The sequence below is a fragment of the Malassezia globosa genome, assembly GCF_000181695.2.
Source record: "Malassezia globosa CBS 7966 chromosome Unknown mgl_sf_9.1, whole genome shotgun sequence".
Classification (NCBI taxonomy): domain Eukaryota; kingdom Fungi; phylum Basidiomycota; class Malasseziomycetes; order Malasseziales; family Malasseziaceae; genus Malassezia; species Malassezia globosa.
In genome coordinates, this window is record NW_001849862.1 from 1 (window position 1) to 17,525 (window position 17,525).

Genomic DNA, 17,525 nt, shown 5'->3' on the forward strand with positions numbered 1-17,525 from the left:
TGGACTTCTACGGCAAAGAAGGTACGACACTCGGGTGTGACTTCATGGGCACCGTGATTGAAAAGGCTCCGGACGCTGGTTCGAGTGTCAAGGTTGGCGATCGCGTTGCAGGTACCGTCCACGGTGGCTGGGAAGTTGGCGTCGGAGGGTTCGCCCAGTACGTTGTGACGACGCCAGAGTACGTTGTGGCGGTGCCAGACTCGATGTCGGATGAGGAGGCATCTGGTCTCGGCGTAGCTGGCATAACAGCTCTTTTTGGACTGTTCCAGAACAAGCAACTCGGCTTGCCAGAGCCAAGTGGAACCGAACTTCCGCCGGTGGATCCGAAGCTGAAGGTGCTTGTGTGGTCGGGTGCCTCGTCGGTAGGCCAGTTTGTGATTCAGATGGCCCGTGCTATTGGTGCCTATGTGATTGTGACAGCGTCGGCGAAGCATCTCGATTGGCTGAAGTCGCTTGGTGCGTCGGAGCTGTATGAGTACTCGAACAGCGAGACGCCGAAGCGCATTGCCGAGGCGCACCCAGATCTCAAGTATGCGTTTGACACATACTCGATGAATGGGTCGCAAGCTGCATGCGCCGCTTCGATGAGCAAGACGGAGGCTGGTAAGATTGTGTCGCTTCTTCCATTTGACCATGGCACTGTGACGGAGGCCAACCCTATGGCCAAGTGCACGCTTTTTCTTCTTCCAAGCGTTTCTTGCATGGGAATTCGGACCTTTTCGGCTGAATTCAAACCGTACTACTGTCCGGATGACGCGAAATACATTGTTCACGTTTGCAGAGGAAAGGACGGTCTGTACTATCGCTTGCTGTCGTCTGGCCTGGTGAAGCCGAACCGCACAAGCCCTCAGACGGGTGGCCTGTCTGGTATTCTGAGCGGACTTGACCGCATGCGCCACAATAAAGTGTCAGGGGAAAAATTGGTGTATAAGATTGAATAGAATCATAATGGCGCTCAGCTTCATACTTACAACGTAAATATAATTTTTTCACATCTAAATATTGGCAAAGGCGAGAATTTATACCTTGTTATAAAGAATTTGAGAAATGGATATATTCGTGCTTGTGTTGGAGTTTTGCTAACCGAGCGTACGTGGCGCACGTACCACTATTTGGGCTGCATGCGTGCCACTTATTCAAAATTCCAGATTGGTTTCCACGTCGAGAAAATCCTGCAATCGATGCCAGGTTGCTGATTCTTACCACTATTACTGTGAGCCCGCTTCGATAACGGGCGAAATCAGTACTTGGGCTACTTGGGATGGTAATTTGCGCTGAATTTTTTTACTCATATAGAGGATGCACGCAAACATCGATGGGAAACCGTCTTCAGCACCCTACCTATTCGGATAAGACAATCAGAGTATTCACAACCATGTGATTTCCGATCGCTACGCTGGAGCTCCTTGATCGAGTAACACCATAAGGTCACCAATTTTTGGCGAATGTTTGAGCTGGTAATATTTATATCGTATTTTATTTATCTGAACAGTTAGTCGGGGTTAACCTGTTTGCCCAGGCATACTCCCATCGTTCCCTCGAAATACTGTGGCGGTGCTAGACTAGCCTGAGTCCTGGTCTCTATCGTTAATGACGCAGATTTATGTATCTTATTAAACTTTTATAGCTGGAGCAACTTGTTTCGCAGTAACATTTCTATACAAGTTCCACATTTGTGAACCTGAATTTCAAGGAATTTATGTAGTGGGGAACTTCCTCTGCCGAACAAAGGCGATCAACTTGGCGCATGGCACTGGCACGTGTGGCTGGCTGAAGGTCCCCCAGCATCCTACATGTTTTAGTTCGTTGGATGTGTGGTCTAGCTTCAGTCCTGCGTTAATTGCAAGAAATCGAGATGTCCTAAGCGAGCATCAGCGAAGTTCGCTCCATATTCTAACTAAAAAGGTTGCAGGCAGTGCATGTAACTTGGATGAGCCGAATAAAGCTGCGGTAAATCACATCGCTCCATCTATTCGATCACGGTAACATAGCGAAGTTATCTATACGTGCAAACATGCCTTGATATTTCATGTCGTTGATCACAAAAGGCAATCTTTCCCAAACTATTTGATCGATAGTACTACAAGTGAGATGGTTATAAAATGTCGAAGCTGCGCAAATATTTATGGTCTACGGATATATCGCTAACTGTCTCATGGCTACTTGAATCCGGACAATTTTACGAGCAGTTTGCTGTACATTCTGTAGTATCTCAAATGCATTTCTGACAAAACTCATTGCCTAATGCTATACCCGAGCCTGGATGTATGTAAAGAGCACATTGTGAACCTGCGAGTAACAAGTGCACTGCCATGTGCTAACATGTCGAGAAACGACAAGAGCCAAAGAAAGTGTGTGCTTATTTTTGATACAACACAATGTGACAATTCAAAAATACAACCATATGTATATATACCAAATGTACGAACTGAAAACACGAGCCCAATACTATACACGAAGAGAGAGTTAAATATCATGCTTGTTGCTGCTTTTCAACAGAATAATTCGCATCTTCCTGCGCCACCTCTTGGTTTAAATCATCCTGTGTCTCGAAACTAATTATACTTGAAAAAGAGTCCAAGTCTTGCCGGCGACCAATGTCAAGGTCAATTTCTCGCGCGCGCCAAAATCTTGTGCGGTACACAAATTTGTAAATAATATAACCAACCAGAGACACAGGGATCAAGATGTATGCGTCCACAAAGTCGCCAGTATCAAAAGGAGAAAATGTCGTCCACCCTTGAACAAGAGCCAGAAAAACGCTGAGTACGAAGCCAAATATAGCGATCCATGGAAACAATAGGGATTTGAATGGGAGCTCATCCAAGCTTCGATTTTGTACGCGCATAGCTCGGCGGAATCGTAAGTGCATAAATGAAATCGCCGCCCATACAATAAATGTCGATACACCGGACAAATTGACGATGTAGGAATACGCTTTGCTCGCGCCTGTGCTAACATTCATCATTGAAATAGCGCCCACAGCATTAATAAGAATCACGGCGAACACAGGTACGCCACGAGAATTCGTATAACCGAGGAATTTGAACGCTTTCTTATTCTGGGCCATGTACAAGACAGTTCGAGACCCAATATAAATTGAGCTGTTGACAGCGGACAAACATGTCACGAGGATAAATGAATTGATCAGATGAACGCCGCCGGTCCAGCCAGCGTGTTGAATAGCAATGGTCATAGGGCTCTGGAGTGCGCCATCTTGCGCTACAAGGCCCGGAGCGTTGGCGGGGCATGTAAGGCCGAAAAAAAATGCACTTCCGAGGTAGACGAAGAGAATTCGCCAGACCACCTGGCGAATGGCAGAAGGAACGGCCTTTTGTGGATTACGGGTCTCGGTGGCAGCAACAGAGACAGACTCAATCCCTGCGTAGAATGTAGCGCAGAAAATGAACACGGATGCGACACCACGGAATCCGTGTTCACCGAAAGCTCCAGGGTTATTCCAGTATCTGAAGCCAACTGCATCGCCATTGACACCACCCGACACGTACACGATGGAAAAGATAAAGTATGCGACAAGGCCGAGAATTTTGACGAGGGCAAGCCAGAATTCAGCCTCGCCAAAACTCTCGACACCAAGCATCTGGAAAGCCAAGAATGCGAACCAAAAAATCAAAAAGTAGCCCCACTGAGGCACTTTGTCACTCCAAAAAACAAGCACAGAGGTGATAACGTTGTACTCGTTAGCAAGGACAGCAGCCCATACAATAAAGTAATTCCAGCCGACAACGAAGCCGAATGCCCGGTCAACCATGCGATCGGCCAGCTGCAAAAAAGCACCACCATCAGGAAATATAGTCGTGAGTTCACCCAGAGATTGCATGACAGAATACGCGATGATCCCAACGACGCCGAACCCGATGATAATGGATGCAGGCCCACCTTTTGCTAAAGCACCTCCTGCACCGACAAGAAGACCAGGACCAATGATACCGGCCAAAGCCATCATGCTTAGATGGCGGTTTTTGAGACCACGCTTTACGCCAGACTTGGGGTCTATTTGCAGCGCATCGCTTTGGACGTCAGAATGCAACGGCTTCGATGACTGCATTGACTCGGGAAGATGTACTGACGCAAACGACGACAATGCCGGTGGCGGCTTTGTATCAGAAACCTCTTCAGCGATGATAGACATCAGTCGAAGGAGGTAATAAGGTGAAATATGTCGCTATTTGCCGACAGACACAAAATTCAGGCAGAAGGGGGTGGTGACTTGCGTGCTAGCAACAAGAACTGGGTCTACACTGTTCGTCACCGTCTTGCAGCACTTACAGCCATGAGGGACGCACTGTTTCACATACTCTATTTTCTTTCGCGTCTGAAAGGCACATGAAATGAAGGCGAAAACTAAGTCTGACCAACCAAAAATGAATCGATTAACTGCGCGCATATGTGTGCAATTAGACGACATCCAGCACGCCATATGCGCGCGGATTGCATTTATGCCATGCACCTAATGTGAGTGCCGGCCGGTCACGAAACTTTCCCCGCGGAAATGCACACGCGTCTAAAATCAGCCATTTAAAGCCACGACACATCACGACCCCACAATTCGCGTTTAATAAAATCACCTAATACAAGAGCACGTGTTCGAAGGGACACGAGTTCCGAAAGGTACACACTGCGCCAGGCGTACATGGCGACAATGCCACCGAAGAAGGTCTTGAAAGGCTCCGGTAGAGGCAAATCAAATGCCGCCGCATTACCCAAGTACGCAATGCTACCGAGATTGTGGAACTTGAACGGCTTATAGATCATGTCGTCGAGTGCGTCGGGCTTAACGTCTGGTAGTTTTTGTTGGGCTTTCAGCTTGCCATACACGTTCAACTTGCGGCCCAGATACCTGCCTTCCTGCGCAGCGATCTGAGCGGTGGGTGGATAAGAAGTCATGTGCTTGGTAGCATCCATAACAAGGTCGATCACTTCATGAGAGCTCATCACATGGTCGCGATTGTGGTCGTACTGAATAAACAGTTGGCGCACGTTCTTCAGCTGGTGACTCGCGATTGGGAATCGCTGGCGGAGCACCTTGATCAACTGGCCGAATTCCGCGACACTCAATTTTCCGTCGTGGTCCTTGTCAAACTTGGCGAAATTGTCCACGACGTAACCCCGAATGTCTCGATCGATCGTTGATGCATCGCCGACGGCGTAAATTGTGCCGGGCTCCGTTCCGAGCACACGCAACTGGGAGTCCACCTTGAGTGCATGTCGATGGCCCTGGTTCGGGAGTGTCGTCGAGAGTAAATGTGTGAAATCGTTCATCTTGACGCCAGCGGACCAGACTGTGCATCCAGTGGGCACGGTGCACTTCTCTTGTGTCTCTGTAAGTGGGTTCGTCAGCGTGTAAGTGACACTTGTTGGCGTGATTTCGTCAACATGCGCATTCGTCACGACGTTCAATTTTTCCTTGCGGAAGCGCTCCTCAGCAAACTCTGAGATCTTTTCTGAGTATGTATTCAGAATATGCGATGGGTGTTGCAGAAGATGCACGTTTGCCTCGTGAGGCAGGTATGATGGGAAATACTTGTGGATGTCCTCGTGGATCAAATCAAAGATTTCTGCCGCAACTTCCACACCGGTAGGACCACCACCACAAATCACGAACGACAGGAGACGCTTGCGCTCCTCTTCCGCTGTAGTGGGTAGCGAGGCGCGTTCAAAGTTCTCAAGGATGTGCTTTCGAAGTGACATGGCATCGCTCATGCATTTTAATCGGTGTGCATGTTCCAGACCCTTTGCGCCGAAATCATTAGTGACACAACCCACAGCGATAACCAGCTTGTCGTATGGCACATAGATCAGCGACTTCTCGTTTACTTTGTGCTTCGCCTGAACGTCGCCGTCCCATTGATCCGAGATCACTTCGACTTCCAGCAGACCACGCGCATTCTCAGCCAGCTGTAGGGTGTTTGCATCCAGCTTGTCGTGTGGGTGCACGTTCCTTGCAGCACCCTGTACAAACTGGCCATGGCACCGCTGTAGGATACGACGAAGCGATTCAACCACGGAACTTGTGCCTACGGTGCCGACCGTTACGGCAGGAAGAAGCGGTGTAAAGAGGAAGTAATTGGTCGGGCTGACTACCGTCACGTCATACGTGTCGGGATCCAGAGAGCGCAGCAATGAAACGGCCCCCCATCCACCGCCAACAATCACAAGTCGCTCTTTGGCTTGTTGTGTCTTCAACTCCTCGTGCGTTTCGGGATCAACAAAGCGCGGGAGAATCGGTCGGTTGTCCGGCCCGCCGCGAACGTGATCAAGAGGCATCGTCTGCACTGGCTCTTGAATCGACACTTTGTGGTACGTCATGGAGTCATACAAAAGCAGTCCAGAAACAGCAGCTGTGATCGTGAATATAATCGAGCCGACCGCATAGACCGGGTAGCGTACTGAACGGAACTGCCAGATCTTTTTTCCGATGGAGTCACGCCGAATAGAGCTGGAAAATCGATGACTTTTCATGAGGATGCCATGGCGGCCAGGCAAATACGGCTGCTTGAAAGAAGAGCGCAATGCTTGGTGCATCAAAGGAGGTACAACGGGCCGCATCATACCACTGAGTTGAGTATGTGTCGGTCCAAACTGGAAACTGTACCGAAATCTGGACCGTGCAACCTTCGAGTAGTCAGGCAGACCTGGCATTTCTATGCCGCGCTTATTTACACTCACCAAACTCGCATGCATCCGAGCTCTATGTCTAAATTTTGGTCATACGCAGGTTCACGTGGACCTGCCTCAAGGGGGTGGAGGAGGATTTGGACGTGGGGGAATCGGTGGAGCAGCAGCAACAGTAGCAGCAGAACGAGCAGGAATTGGTGGCGGGGACCGGCGAGATTTTGGTGGTGACAACGGGGTGTTTGCCGTCGGGCTCGTGCCAGAGGCAGCCACGTCCACTTCTTCCTTTTTTGAACATACTGGTGTGGTCGTAGGGGCTGCGGTCCCAGTCTGTGCGAGCAAGAAGGGATTTCCCCGCACTTTATCATCGCCGAGCGTTGAGGACAGCGGAGTATCAGTCGCCTTGTTCCACCATTGCTGTGTGTCAGTTGAGGGTGGTGGCAGAAGTGTGCGAGTTATTTCATCACCATGCTTTTCACTTTGTTCCTTCATATCGTTCACAAGCGATTCATAAATTTCATCGCGGTGAGCCGAATCCAGTGTACAGATGCCCAGTTCGAGGTGCACATAGACAGGGCGGTGGTCACTCACGCGGATTGGCGCACAATCGTAGCCATGTGTGCGCACATAAAGCGACGGAAGTTTGCACTTGAACAGGATGCGGTCTGTCCATGCGGGTGGTCGCAGCTTCTCAGACGTGTCGTATATGTCGGAGCCGATATCGTACTTGTACGTTGGAGGGAATTGGATGGGTGCCTCGTCATAGTTCGGAAACGCATCGCCCAGTTTGCGTGCATGTGTGAGCTGATCGCCCTCCAGCAGTGGTGCCAAAACCTTACGTGAAGCAAAGTCGCGCACATCCTCAGGGCTTAGATTTCCAATACGGTAGTTCAAGTCCCCCGCCCAAATGATGTGATCATGCGATTCGATGGTCCGGCCACGCATAAACACGAGGTTGCGCTCAATTGCCGCATAGTCAGCATTCCGATCCTCATAGTTGCTCGCGCCCGATGGCAGGTGCGAGCCGACGAAACACACACTCGTGTCAAACAAATCGAGCCGCACAGCGACGCCTCCCTTGTTCCCACTCATGCCTCGGAAGCCTGTCTTTTTGGTTGTACCCTCGACATTCTTAACGTGCGGCAACACATCGCTTTTCACAAGCACAAGCAACGCGGTGCCAAAAAGGAGCTCATGGCGAAGCAGTTCGTATTGGACGCCTGTACTTTCAAGTGTCCGGGTTACAGCCAACTTCCAGGATTCGAGCTCCTCTTTTGCTGACTGCAGGAGTTGCTGCGCATTGAGCGGCACGAGTTCTTCCAATACAATTGCAACAATATCGGCTGGTGCCTGATGATACGTCGAGGGGCACAGCCAAGAGCGCATATCCAGCCCTTGCGGTGCCCGTGTGCACACGTTGTATGTCCCAACAAACACGTTCATGCTGTGTACGCTTGCATACTCAGCCCAGCGTCGCTCTAAAGCCTCGGAGACTCGCGAGTACCGTGGATCGTATAGTTCAATACGTCTCTGACCGCTTCGTGCGCCCAGCAGCGTATCGATTGCCTCTTGTTTCGACTGGTCCTGAAAATTGTTGACGTACATGCGACTCGCACTTTTTGCTGCATCGCTCAAAAGACCCGTAAGGCCTTTGCGCGTGCCAGTGCGCATAAAGTTGGAATTGAGGGAGCCTGTGCCTGTGCTAATGACCGAGAGCGCGTCGCCGTTGTTAGCCCAAAGTTCTCGGTGTGCTTGCCAAATCGCATTAGGCATACTTGTCTCGGCGCTAATCTTTTCCAGTGTGGGGACCGATCGGTTGTTGTACTTGAGCTCGCGGAAAAAGTCGCGGAGCGCTGCATGTGATAGCATGCCTTCCACGACATTCGTGCGGTCTAGACAGTCGAAACAGTTGATGCGGAACACGCCCGTTTGTCTCTCCAAGACCTTGCCGTGGTATAGGAGTGCATACCGATTGTACTGGCGCTGTGTCTGGACATTGTTGAGCCGATCGAGCTCCGTCTTCACACCCTCGATCCCACCCATCGCTTTCGAGACGCCATGAAAGTCAAAGTTATGATACTTGACAGGACGTGTGTCGTAGATCGCACGCAAATGTTGGACGTATGCCTGAGCGAGTGTTGTTTCCACATCGCGGGTGCCGAGAAGGTCAAGCACAAATACGCGCCGATACTCATCAAACAGCTGATCCATGTGTGAGAGAAATCCTGGGAGCGAAGCGGCACCGGTGCGTGTGATTTGTATGCGTGTATTAAGGGCCTGTAGACCTTGCTGCTCCCAGAATACAGGCACGGAGCCACGCACCTGTGTAAAGGCAAACACGACGTCATCAGCAACCAGAACCGTTTCCGTCTCGACAAAGTTTGCGGCGTTTCCTTCATCATCAATCCCACGTGCATTGAACCGCGTACCAGCTCGACTTGAGCTGAGGCGACTTACGACCGCAAGTCGACATGGAATCACCGATGGAATTGTTTGCACGCCCACATACCCTTGGATTACGTACAGGAAAAAATGATCGCACTCCAGAGCTTCTTTTCGATGCGCCTCTAGTCGAGAGACAAACGTCTCGATCGGCTCCATCATGGACGCGTTCCACAGGAACTGGGCATGAAAGAGACCAGGCGTTGTTCCGTGTGTCTGCACACGCTGCGTGATATCGTACGGTCCACGTGAGAAATAAAAAGAGCCAGCCGTCATATACTTTCGAATTGCCGCACACGGGTCGTCAGTCGATGAGCTCGTCTCTGACGCATCGACCATGCCTTGAGCAAGTGCGATATCATTCGGAAGTCGGCGCGTCAGACAAAAAAACGAGACGTTCCGCACTCGCTGAATATGTTGTCCGGGCATGATCTCGCCCACATATTCCGCTGAAGAGACTGCAGCGAGAAAAATATCTTCACAGGTAAGTTTCATGTTTCCTTGGTCTTCACACCCGAACCTCCAGTTTTCGTTCTCATCGGTCCATACGTACCTTTTCCTATGGAAAGTAGACCAAGAATCCCATGAAGTGGCATCGAAGCGGGTGATAGCCGCCGCAGACTCGACCACTCAATCTTTTCAGCATCAATAAACGTCAATGTGCATCGTCCATCCGTCACCGAGAATGCCAGCACATCCGTGCTTTCATGTCCCTGCTCATATTTTCCCACTTCATACTTCGAAACAAGCAATGTTTGCTGCTGACCGCTTGCTTCTGCCAGCCAGACGTGCATTCTGGCAGTCGTGCGAGGTGGCGGTCGTTTCGCAAGCCAAGAAAGGAAGCTTGTGGCCCAGGTGGATTTGGGCTCGTGCGCCTTAACGACTAGGTGGAACAAGCGCTTACGTCATGTCACTCGCATACGCCCAGATGCTCAGACCCCTCCGCCCAAAGTCCTACAGCCCCTTTGGAGCGCCCAAAAGAAAAAATCCCACATCGTCGGGCGGCGCACGATGAGCACGTCGCAGCCGAATTCGCCTGTTACTGTATACCGTGCACCTTCGAGTCGTGCATACGGTACGTTGTGATGAAATCTTACCGATCATTCAGCGACACCGCCGCCTGAATCAGATGACTTCGAGCCGACACCAGCAGAACTGCGTGTAGCGTTTGCGGACGCAATATCAGGGCGGCATGGGCCTAATGCACCACTCATGACCAGTGCTATGCGTGCTAAATACGATAGAGATCATGGGAAGACAAAGAAGCAGTTCGAAACGATACGTATTCGTGTCCGATTTTCAGACCGCACGCAGATTGAAAGCGTGTTCCCCCACGCATCAACTATTCTGGATGTCTATGACTTTGTTGACAGTGTGTTGGCAGAAGGACAACATGGACCCTACTTGCTATTTCAGTCACCACCGCGACGCGACTTCCCTCGCGCACCGAGCTCAAAGTCACACACACTACGCGCTCTAGGCTTTGCACCAGCTGCCGTGCTGGGAATCCGATGGAGCGACCCGAGCAAAAATGGTAGGTTTGCAGTTGCATGGGACACGTCCAGAGATCTTACGTCCAGCCGAACATATACCAGCGCCCCTTAAGCTCGAGTATGCATCCAAGGCACGTGATATACCAACGCCGCAACCATACGCAGGCTCTCAAGTACCGTCTGTCCGTCCGCCGACTAGTAGCAATGCGTCATCTGATGTGCAGGATGCGCGTGCAAAGCGCAAATTCCCGAAGGTACGCTCAAGATCGTGTACACGTATACTGACCGCGCGACGTTACAGTGGTTCAAAAGCACTGGTGGCTCCTTGCACCAGGACTAGATCTGGCCAGCCCAGTGCCAGAAGCATGGGTCACGTGAGACACTTTCCGGACGGGTCCGGTGAGAGCCGTGGCGACTTGTAGTCGCCAAGCATCCTGAATTATCTATAGGACACCATGTCGCTTGCGAACTCATTGTACAACACCTTCGTGAAACGCAACTCGATCTAGTATGTCAGAAGAGACTAGGATAAAAGAATCATGTGCATACTAACATGTGTGCGTATGTGTGCTCGCGTGTCTGCCGCGGCGCACTTGGCACATTGGTTAATTCAGCGTGGGTACCATCTTCACAGCTGCCTTTGGCTTTGGTATCGGTTTCGACACGCTTGCGAATAAATGGTGGGACTACAATAACAGGGGAGTTCGTATCAATTAAGGCTTCGTTATGAGCGGATTTGTCTAACACTTCGAGCAGAGGCAATGGAAAGACATTCGTGATAGGGTATGTGGTTAATTTTTCGCCAAGCAACGCTTGTGGACCTGGACCTGATTTGGACAACAAATCCACACCACTTTCAGGTCTTGGTGCACCAATCCATGCTTCTAGAATTGAAGGCTAACCCTCGCTTTAGTACATGACGGAAGGTGGTGAAGACGAGGAGTAATTTCCGATTCCGCTTCCTCTTAAATCACTCTTTGTTTGGAATCTATATCCAACACTACATGCTGCGTTCATCGTAGCCCATGGTCGAGTCCATGCTCTCATATATACATGTATGATGGCCAAATTCAACCTGTTCTGATTTTTCTAAAACAAGAGATTTTATCAATATAGGTCGATGATGCTTGGCATAAGTGTTCTTCTGCTTGTGCACCTTTGTCTTCTCCTGGGTTCGAACCCATGTAGCATCATGGAAACAATTGTTCCCGCTCAAATGCGTCGGAAGAATTATACCGTGCCCGCCTCATGTCGCATACCATAACCATCCCCCTTTCCCTACTCCTACCCACCTGACCGCCGCCTGCGAGCCACCTCGAGCGAGGGGTTATGTCACGTGACCTAAGCGTGCTTGGGGCTTGACGCGTCTGAGCGAAAGGGCGCGTGTGTGTGTCTGTGTGTGTGGGTGTTGTAGTTCTTTGTGGCAGCTAAGCAACACGTCGGCGTGAGCCGATCGTCTTCAGGGATCCGTATCATGTCGCAAAGGCTCGCTGCACTCCAGGCATTGTTTGAGAGTGGTCAGCAGCATGCAGAGGATGCGTCAGTTGACCAGAGTGTCACGACATACCCTGCTGCAACCGATGCTGTGCGGGGCTTGGATTCGTCCACGTCGTTGGACGTGAGTCCCGCACCTACGTCATCCGCACAAGCCTTACTATCACCGGCAAATGGTATGCATACGTCTACCAACGGTGGTTCTCCGATGATTTCGGAGCAAATGCCTGAGCATAGTGGCGTGGATGGCAAAGCGGATGGCGTCAACGCAGATCAGGAGCCATCACACCGACACACGCCCAAACGCCATTCCCTGTCGCTATTGCTCTCAGAAAGCAACAATCAGGGAGCAACACCAAGAATGAAGGCAACAAAGTCAAATACCTTAATGCAGGAGAATGATGCAACAGCCCATTCTGTCACTGCCACACCTGTGGCTAACGACACGTCCGCGACACAGAACGAAGAGTCTTCCTTATCAGCGTCACTGGGCGCTAGTCAGCTAGGTCGCAGTCGGGGTGCGTTGGAGTTTCTCGATGAAGATGATGAAGTAGATGGACCAGCCAACGAATCTGCGTCAACAGGCCACTGGGGTGTGCAAGAAATGCGCCGTCGGACAGCCGCAGGCATTTCGATCAAGTCGACACTCCAAAAAATTGATCAGCTCACTGCTGAACGAGACGATTTGAAAATTGAAGTAGACTTTCATCGTCGGAATATGTCGCCTGAGGATGTGGGCGCTGAAGTGATCACTCTGCGTCAGGAGAAACTCGGCTACGTTCGCCGATTGCAGAAGATGAACGAGCTTGTCAAGAGCCAGGATCAGGCACTCAAGACCGTCAACCGCCAGGTCAAGTCTTGGGAGGCCAAAATGTCGGAGTTGGATGTCCTTCAAGAACAGCTGCGTACCGCTGAAGAGCGCGCGCGACAAGCCGAAGCGGCATGCGCGAACACAGGTCGACAGGTGTGTGCTGATCATGAGCACCAGATTCACCGGCTAGAGAGATTGCTACATGCAGCAAAGGAAGAACGTGATGCAATGCATGATGAGCTGGATGCTATGCGCTTGAACGAGTCGCCCGACTTGCACGAAGCCATCCAGCATCGAGACAACATGATCCAGGATCTTCGTGCAGAACTAGCGGACGCACAGGCACAACTGGAGCAAGGGATGCCCAGCGATAACCCACATCAGACGGCGCAATTTCAGCAGCAGCTGGAAGAACAACATGAGACGATTTGTTCACTCCAGGATGCTCTGGCGGCTGAACGGCTTGTCGTCGCGGAGAAGGAGGGCGAGATGGATCGGCTGGAGGGCCATGTGGAAGCAGCAGAAGCAACTGCAACGGATCTTCAGCGACAGCTTGAGATGCGTCGAGCCTCTGAGGAGGCGGCCTTGGCAGATGCGCAGCGCTTACACACACGTGTAGCGCAGCTGGCGCGCGAGCTGGAGGATGCACGCTCCGTTCAAGAGAGTCGCATAGCAGCCCTGCAGGATAAGCTAGCGATATCATCAGCTCAGGCAGAGGAGCTGCACGCGACGATGGAACAGCAAGCGACGCAACGAATGAACCTAGAGGATCTGAATGCGCGACTGAATGCGAAGCTAGTTGAGCTTGTAAAGGATCTGAAAGACGAAGAACATGCTCGTGAGCGAGCAGATACCAACTGGTCACAGCGCTATGATACGAACGAGGCACAGACACGCCGTGCGATTGCCACGAAAGACACACTGATTGAGTCACTGGAGTCGCAGCTTGTTCAGCTGCGGCAGGACAAGCAGCAGCACACAAAAGCCATGGAGCGACTACAGGAGACACTCAGGACGAGTGAGCAAGTCTCGCAACGGCAGATGGATGAAGTGAACACGCACCATAAGCGCGAGCTGGACAGGCTGACAGATGACTTGAATGAGAAGCTTAGTGCTTGGCACGATGCACAAGACGAAGTGACGCGCTTACGAGCAGAAATGCGTGAGATGGCGAACTCACTGCAGTCTGAGACTCGCGCACGTCTTGGTGCGCAAGATCGACTTGAATCTGTGCAGCGGGCACTAGACGGAGCGAAGCACGAGATGGAGAGGATGAGGGAGCAGCAGCAGCAGCAGCACAGGGGTTTGTCGTCGCCGCGCACAGGAAATGGTGGATCTTCAGTGCGTGGCTCAGACACAGGTGCACGTATTCAGCTTGCTGAACGGAACGCATTATTGATGGCCGTGTTCGATACATTGGCACGCGCATTGCAGGATGACATGGCGCCTGGCGAGTCGCGACTCGTGCATACAAACTTCCATGCCTTCCACGACAAGCTCACACAGCGATTGCGACGTCTGTCAAATGTGCAAGCATGGTTTGTACAGCGCTCGAGTGCCATGGAGAAAGAACATCTACATAAACTAGCGTACGTTGGATTACTGGGGCCGCCTCATGGTCATGTGAGTGAAGACTAACATGCCACATTAGCGATGTGAGACGACATCAGGAAGCGCGCTGGAGCCAGTTGGAGCGTATTGAGCGCTCGATTCGTGCAGCTACTGAGAAGCAAGCGCAATGGCGCCGGCGTGTGCTAGACAAGGAATATGAGCTGGCTGAGCTGCATCGGACGAACCGCGATCTTGAGCACCAGCTTGCTCGACTGAAAGAGGCGCCAGCCGCGACACCGACGCCTACGACACCAGCACAGCTGTCGGTGCGGATTCGTGAGCTGGAGCGGCGGTGCAAGGAGGCTGACGAGCGTGTTAAGCGGGAGCGAGCTGGCTCGAAAGAGCGCGCAGCGCGCGATGAAGCACGTATTCGACACCTGCAGACTACACTCGATCGCGTCTCGACGATGCCGCCGCCTACTACAGGCTCCTCGTCAGGTGCTTAGTTGCATGTCTGATATGTCCGCCTGTATTGCGAGAAATGCTCGAGAATGCCCATTCATCCTAACCTTACATTCGTTGGGGGAACGTGGCAGTGGGCGAGTTTTTTTTTTCTTCTACAATAGAGGGCACGGTAATGCCTCCACCCAGCCAACGAACCGAGTCAGCTTGGTAACCCAGCCAGGAATTTTGCCGACCGAGCTGTGCCGTGCTTCTTGCGCGCACGGAGGTGTGGTTCAAGATACCCACGATGACATAATTTGAGCCTCAATGCAAGGAGGACGTGTGGAGTTCACTTCGCGCGTTGCGCGTAGAGATTTGGGCATTCAATGGTTGGCTCGTTCCTCACATTGCCTGCTGGGAGCAGACAGGGCCGCACGCTCTACTCTGTGGTGAACCTGGCAGGCCCCCTTGTACATATAGGAACATCCAAATTTTTCGTGATTTCAGCCAGTGGTTTAGAACGCCTGTGTGTGTGTCTGTGTGTGCGTGTGGCACTGCGACAAAAGCTCTTGGCCTCCTACAGAGCCTCTTGGTTTTCTCTCGCACGGCAATCTTTGGCACCAGTCCACCGCCGAGCACAGGCAGTCATCGAACTAACACAGGTGTGAAAGCTGCCATGGCCACGGCCTCTTCACCATTAGCACCTTCACGACCTGTGCGAGGCCGTTCGTCGAGACGATCAAAATGCAGGATGTCCTTGTTGACGGAGGAGGCTGGAGCGGCAAAGACGACGTCACGTAGAAGTGATGTCGCCGTTCCTTGTAAGGAGAGGACAGCCTCGCTTGAGCTCCTTCCACCACAGCCCATATGTGCCCCAGCTTCGTCATCTGTCGCTGGTGTGAGCAGGTCTCGCCCAAAGCGCCGCCACCGGCCAAAAGTCGGCGCCAGTGTGTGCGGGCGTACTCAGTACGCGCTCCATGCATCTGCTTCGCATCACGCTTGCGTCGTCATGAAGAGCGGGCTTCCTGCTGCTTCGAAGCAAGCTCATGATAACGAGACCCAACCTCAGCCTGGTGACGTCGGGGCGCGCAAGCAAGGCACCTGCTCGATCGACAAGCTTCTGGCACCCTTCGCTCTGTCCGCAACGTCATCCGCGTCGCGTGTGCGGCCTGTCTGGGTTGAGGGCATGGGCCGCATTCTGGTGCCATGCAGCCAGCAGTTCCCTGCGCCGCCTGATACTCAAGCCCCCCACATGGCTTTGTCCCTCATGCCTTCCGCACCACAAGATGCACGACAGCTACAACAGCGACATGCACTTGTTGCTCAATGGCTTGCTCGCGATGATGATGGTGATGATGATGATAGCGTCGGCATCGTCAGCAGAGTCACTAGGGAGATCGCTCATGATGGCGTCAAACATAACACTGTCCATACGGACAATGCACCAGATCCGCCCCTCGGCGGCGTATGCACCAGCGCGAATTTTGCATCCCATGATGGCCAAATGCCTTCGTGAGCGAAGCAGGGGTCAACCCTATCCAAAGCGCGCATCGGCGCACTTCGATGACATGTGGATTGGCTTCGATGGGGCGCGTGTGCTTCGTGGGACGAAGCAAACAGCACAACGGCGCCGGCGCATCGCTTCAACCATGTATGCGCTCACAATTAGCGGCAGTACGCCGAGAATGGCATGTCGCTGTGGATTCACCGAGCTGCACATGGAAGTGGTTCAATGCGACGCTTGTGCACGATGGCTGCATCTCGCATGCGTGGGTGTTCGTCATGTGGATGAGCTGCCGATGCATGAGTGGGTATGTGATGACTGTTACAATGAGCGAGCCGTCATCGCGCACTCTCCTTCGGCACCTGTTTCTCAGAATCGTCGCATTCGCTCGCCCATGCATGGTCATCCTACTCATGATGGCTTGCATGCACACGCCAAGCTGCGCTCTTCGACCTTGTCATTGGCACCCAGTCCCATCCTAAGCCTGGATGATACCTTGGACTCTGTCCTTCCTGTGATGCAACCTCCGGAAGCGCCTCGGACGCCGTCGCCATCGCCGCGCCCAGCAGCGCTTGTTGATATGGTCACACCCAGCCGGCACTTTGCACCGTCCACACAGCCCGAGTGGTTATCCACACCTTCCAGCTTTCTCGCACAGTCGTCGCCTTGTTCCATGCTTGGCGCACCAAATGCGAGGTCCGCGCAGAACCACATGTGGGCGCCTGAATCGCCTACATTTGCGACACATGGCGCAGCACGCCACGCAGCTACCTCGTACTGGCCTGGTGCCACGACGCCCAGTGATGTCGCTGCCACGCCCTCGTTCCCCAGTGATCCGTTCTCTGATGGCCTAGGCCTAAGTAGTCCTATGCCCGAGACCCCCCCATCCGGTTCGACGCGTGGTCGCATGCTGGGCATGCTATTCCCTCCGCCATCACCCATCCCTGTGTCTACATCTTGCATGCCAGCTCCACCGGCAATGCCCACTCCGATGCCTGCGTCTATGTGTGCGCCGATTGCACCGCTGCCCCCTACACCGACCAAGGACCGGCCATCCGCATCACTCATGCCCCCCCCTGTCTCGTGGCACGGCGGCGAGCTATGACATTGTATAATATACCTATATAAATATTTGAGACATAGTGCGATC

At 52.3% G+C, this 17,525-nt stretch overlaps 6 protein-coding genes across 6 annotated transcripts; 3 read left to right on the forward strand and 3 right to left on the reverse strand.

The window, feature by feature from the left end:
- Positions 1–44: 44 nt before the first annotated feature.
- On the forward strand, positions 45–941 carry MGL_3335 (uncharacterized protein; the record flags this gene model as incomplete). Its single annotated transcript, XM_001729248.1, has 1 exon — positions 45–941. The coding sequence occupies one exon, from the start codon at positions 45–47 to the stop codon at positions 939–941; it is 897 nt and encodes a 298-aa protein (XP_001729300.1).
- Positions 942–2,473: 1,532 nt separating this feature from the next.
- MGL_3336 (uncharacterized protein) lies at positions 2,474–4,153 on the reverse strand (the record flags this gene model as incomplete). Its single annotated transcript, XM_001729249.1, has 1 exon — positions 2,474–4,153. The coding sequence occupies one exon, from the start codon at positions 4,151–4,153 to the stop codon at positions 2,474–2,476; it is 1,680 nt and encodes a 559-aa protein (XP_001729301.1).
- Positions 4,154–4,539: 386 nt separating this feature from the next.
- MGL_3337 (uncharacterized protein) lies at positions 4,540–6,570 on the reverse strand (the record flags this gene model as incomplete). Its single annotated transcript, XM_001729250.1, has 1 exon — positions 4,540–6,570. The coding sequence occupies one exon, from the start codon at positions 6,568–6,570 to the stop codon at positions 4,540–4,542; it is 2,031 nt and encodes a 676-aa protein (XP_001729302.1).
- A 186-nt stretch (positions 6,571–6,756) lies between these two features.
- On the reverse strand, positions 6,757–9,507 carry MGL_3338 (uncharacterized protein; the record flags this gene model as incomplete). The annotated part of the gene is made up of 1 exon (XM_001729251.1): positions 6,757–9,507. One exon carries the CDS (start codon positions 9,505–9,507, stop codon positions 6,757–6,759), a length of 2,751 nt encoding a protein of 916 aa, XP_001729303.1.
- A 2,538-nt stretch (positions 9,508–12,045) lies between these two features.
- On the forward strand, positions 12,046–14,933 carry MGL_3339 (uncharacterized protein; the record flags this gene model as incomplete). The annotated part of the gene is made up of 2 exons (XM_001729252.1): positions 12,046–14,465; positions 14,528–14,933. The coding sequence occupies 2 exons, from the start codon at positions 12,046–12,048 to the stop codon at positions 14,931–14,933; spliced, it is 2,826 nt and encodes a 941-aa protein (XP_001729304.1).
- A 1,278-nt stretch (positions 14,934–16,211) lies between these two features.
- MGL_3340 (uncharacterized protein) lies at positions 16,212–17,480 on the forward strand (the record flags this gene model as incomplete). The annotated part of the gene is made up of 1 exon (XM_001729253.1): positions 16,212–17,480. The coding sequence occupies one exon, from the start codon at positions 16,212–16,214 to the stop codon at positions 17,478–17,480; it is 1,269 nt and encodes a 422-aa protein (XP_001729305.1).
- Positions 17,481–17,525: the final 45 nt, after the last annotated feature.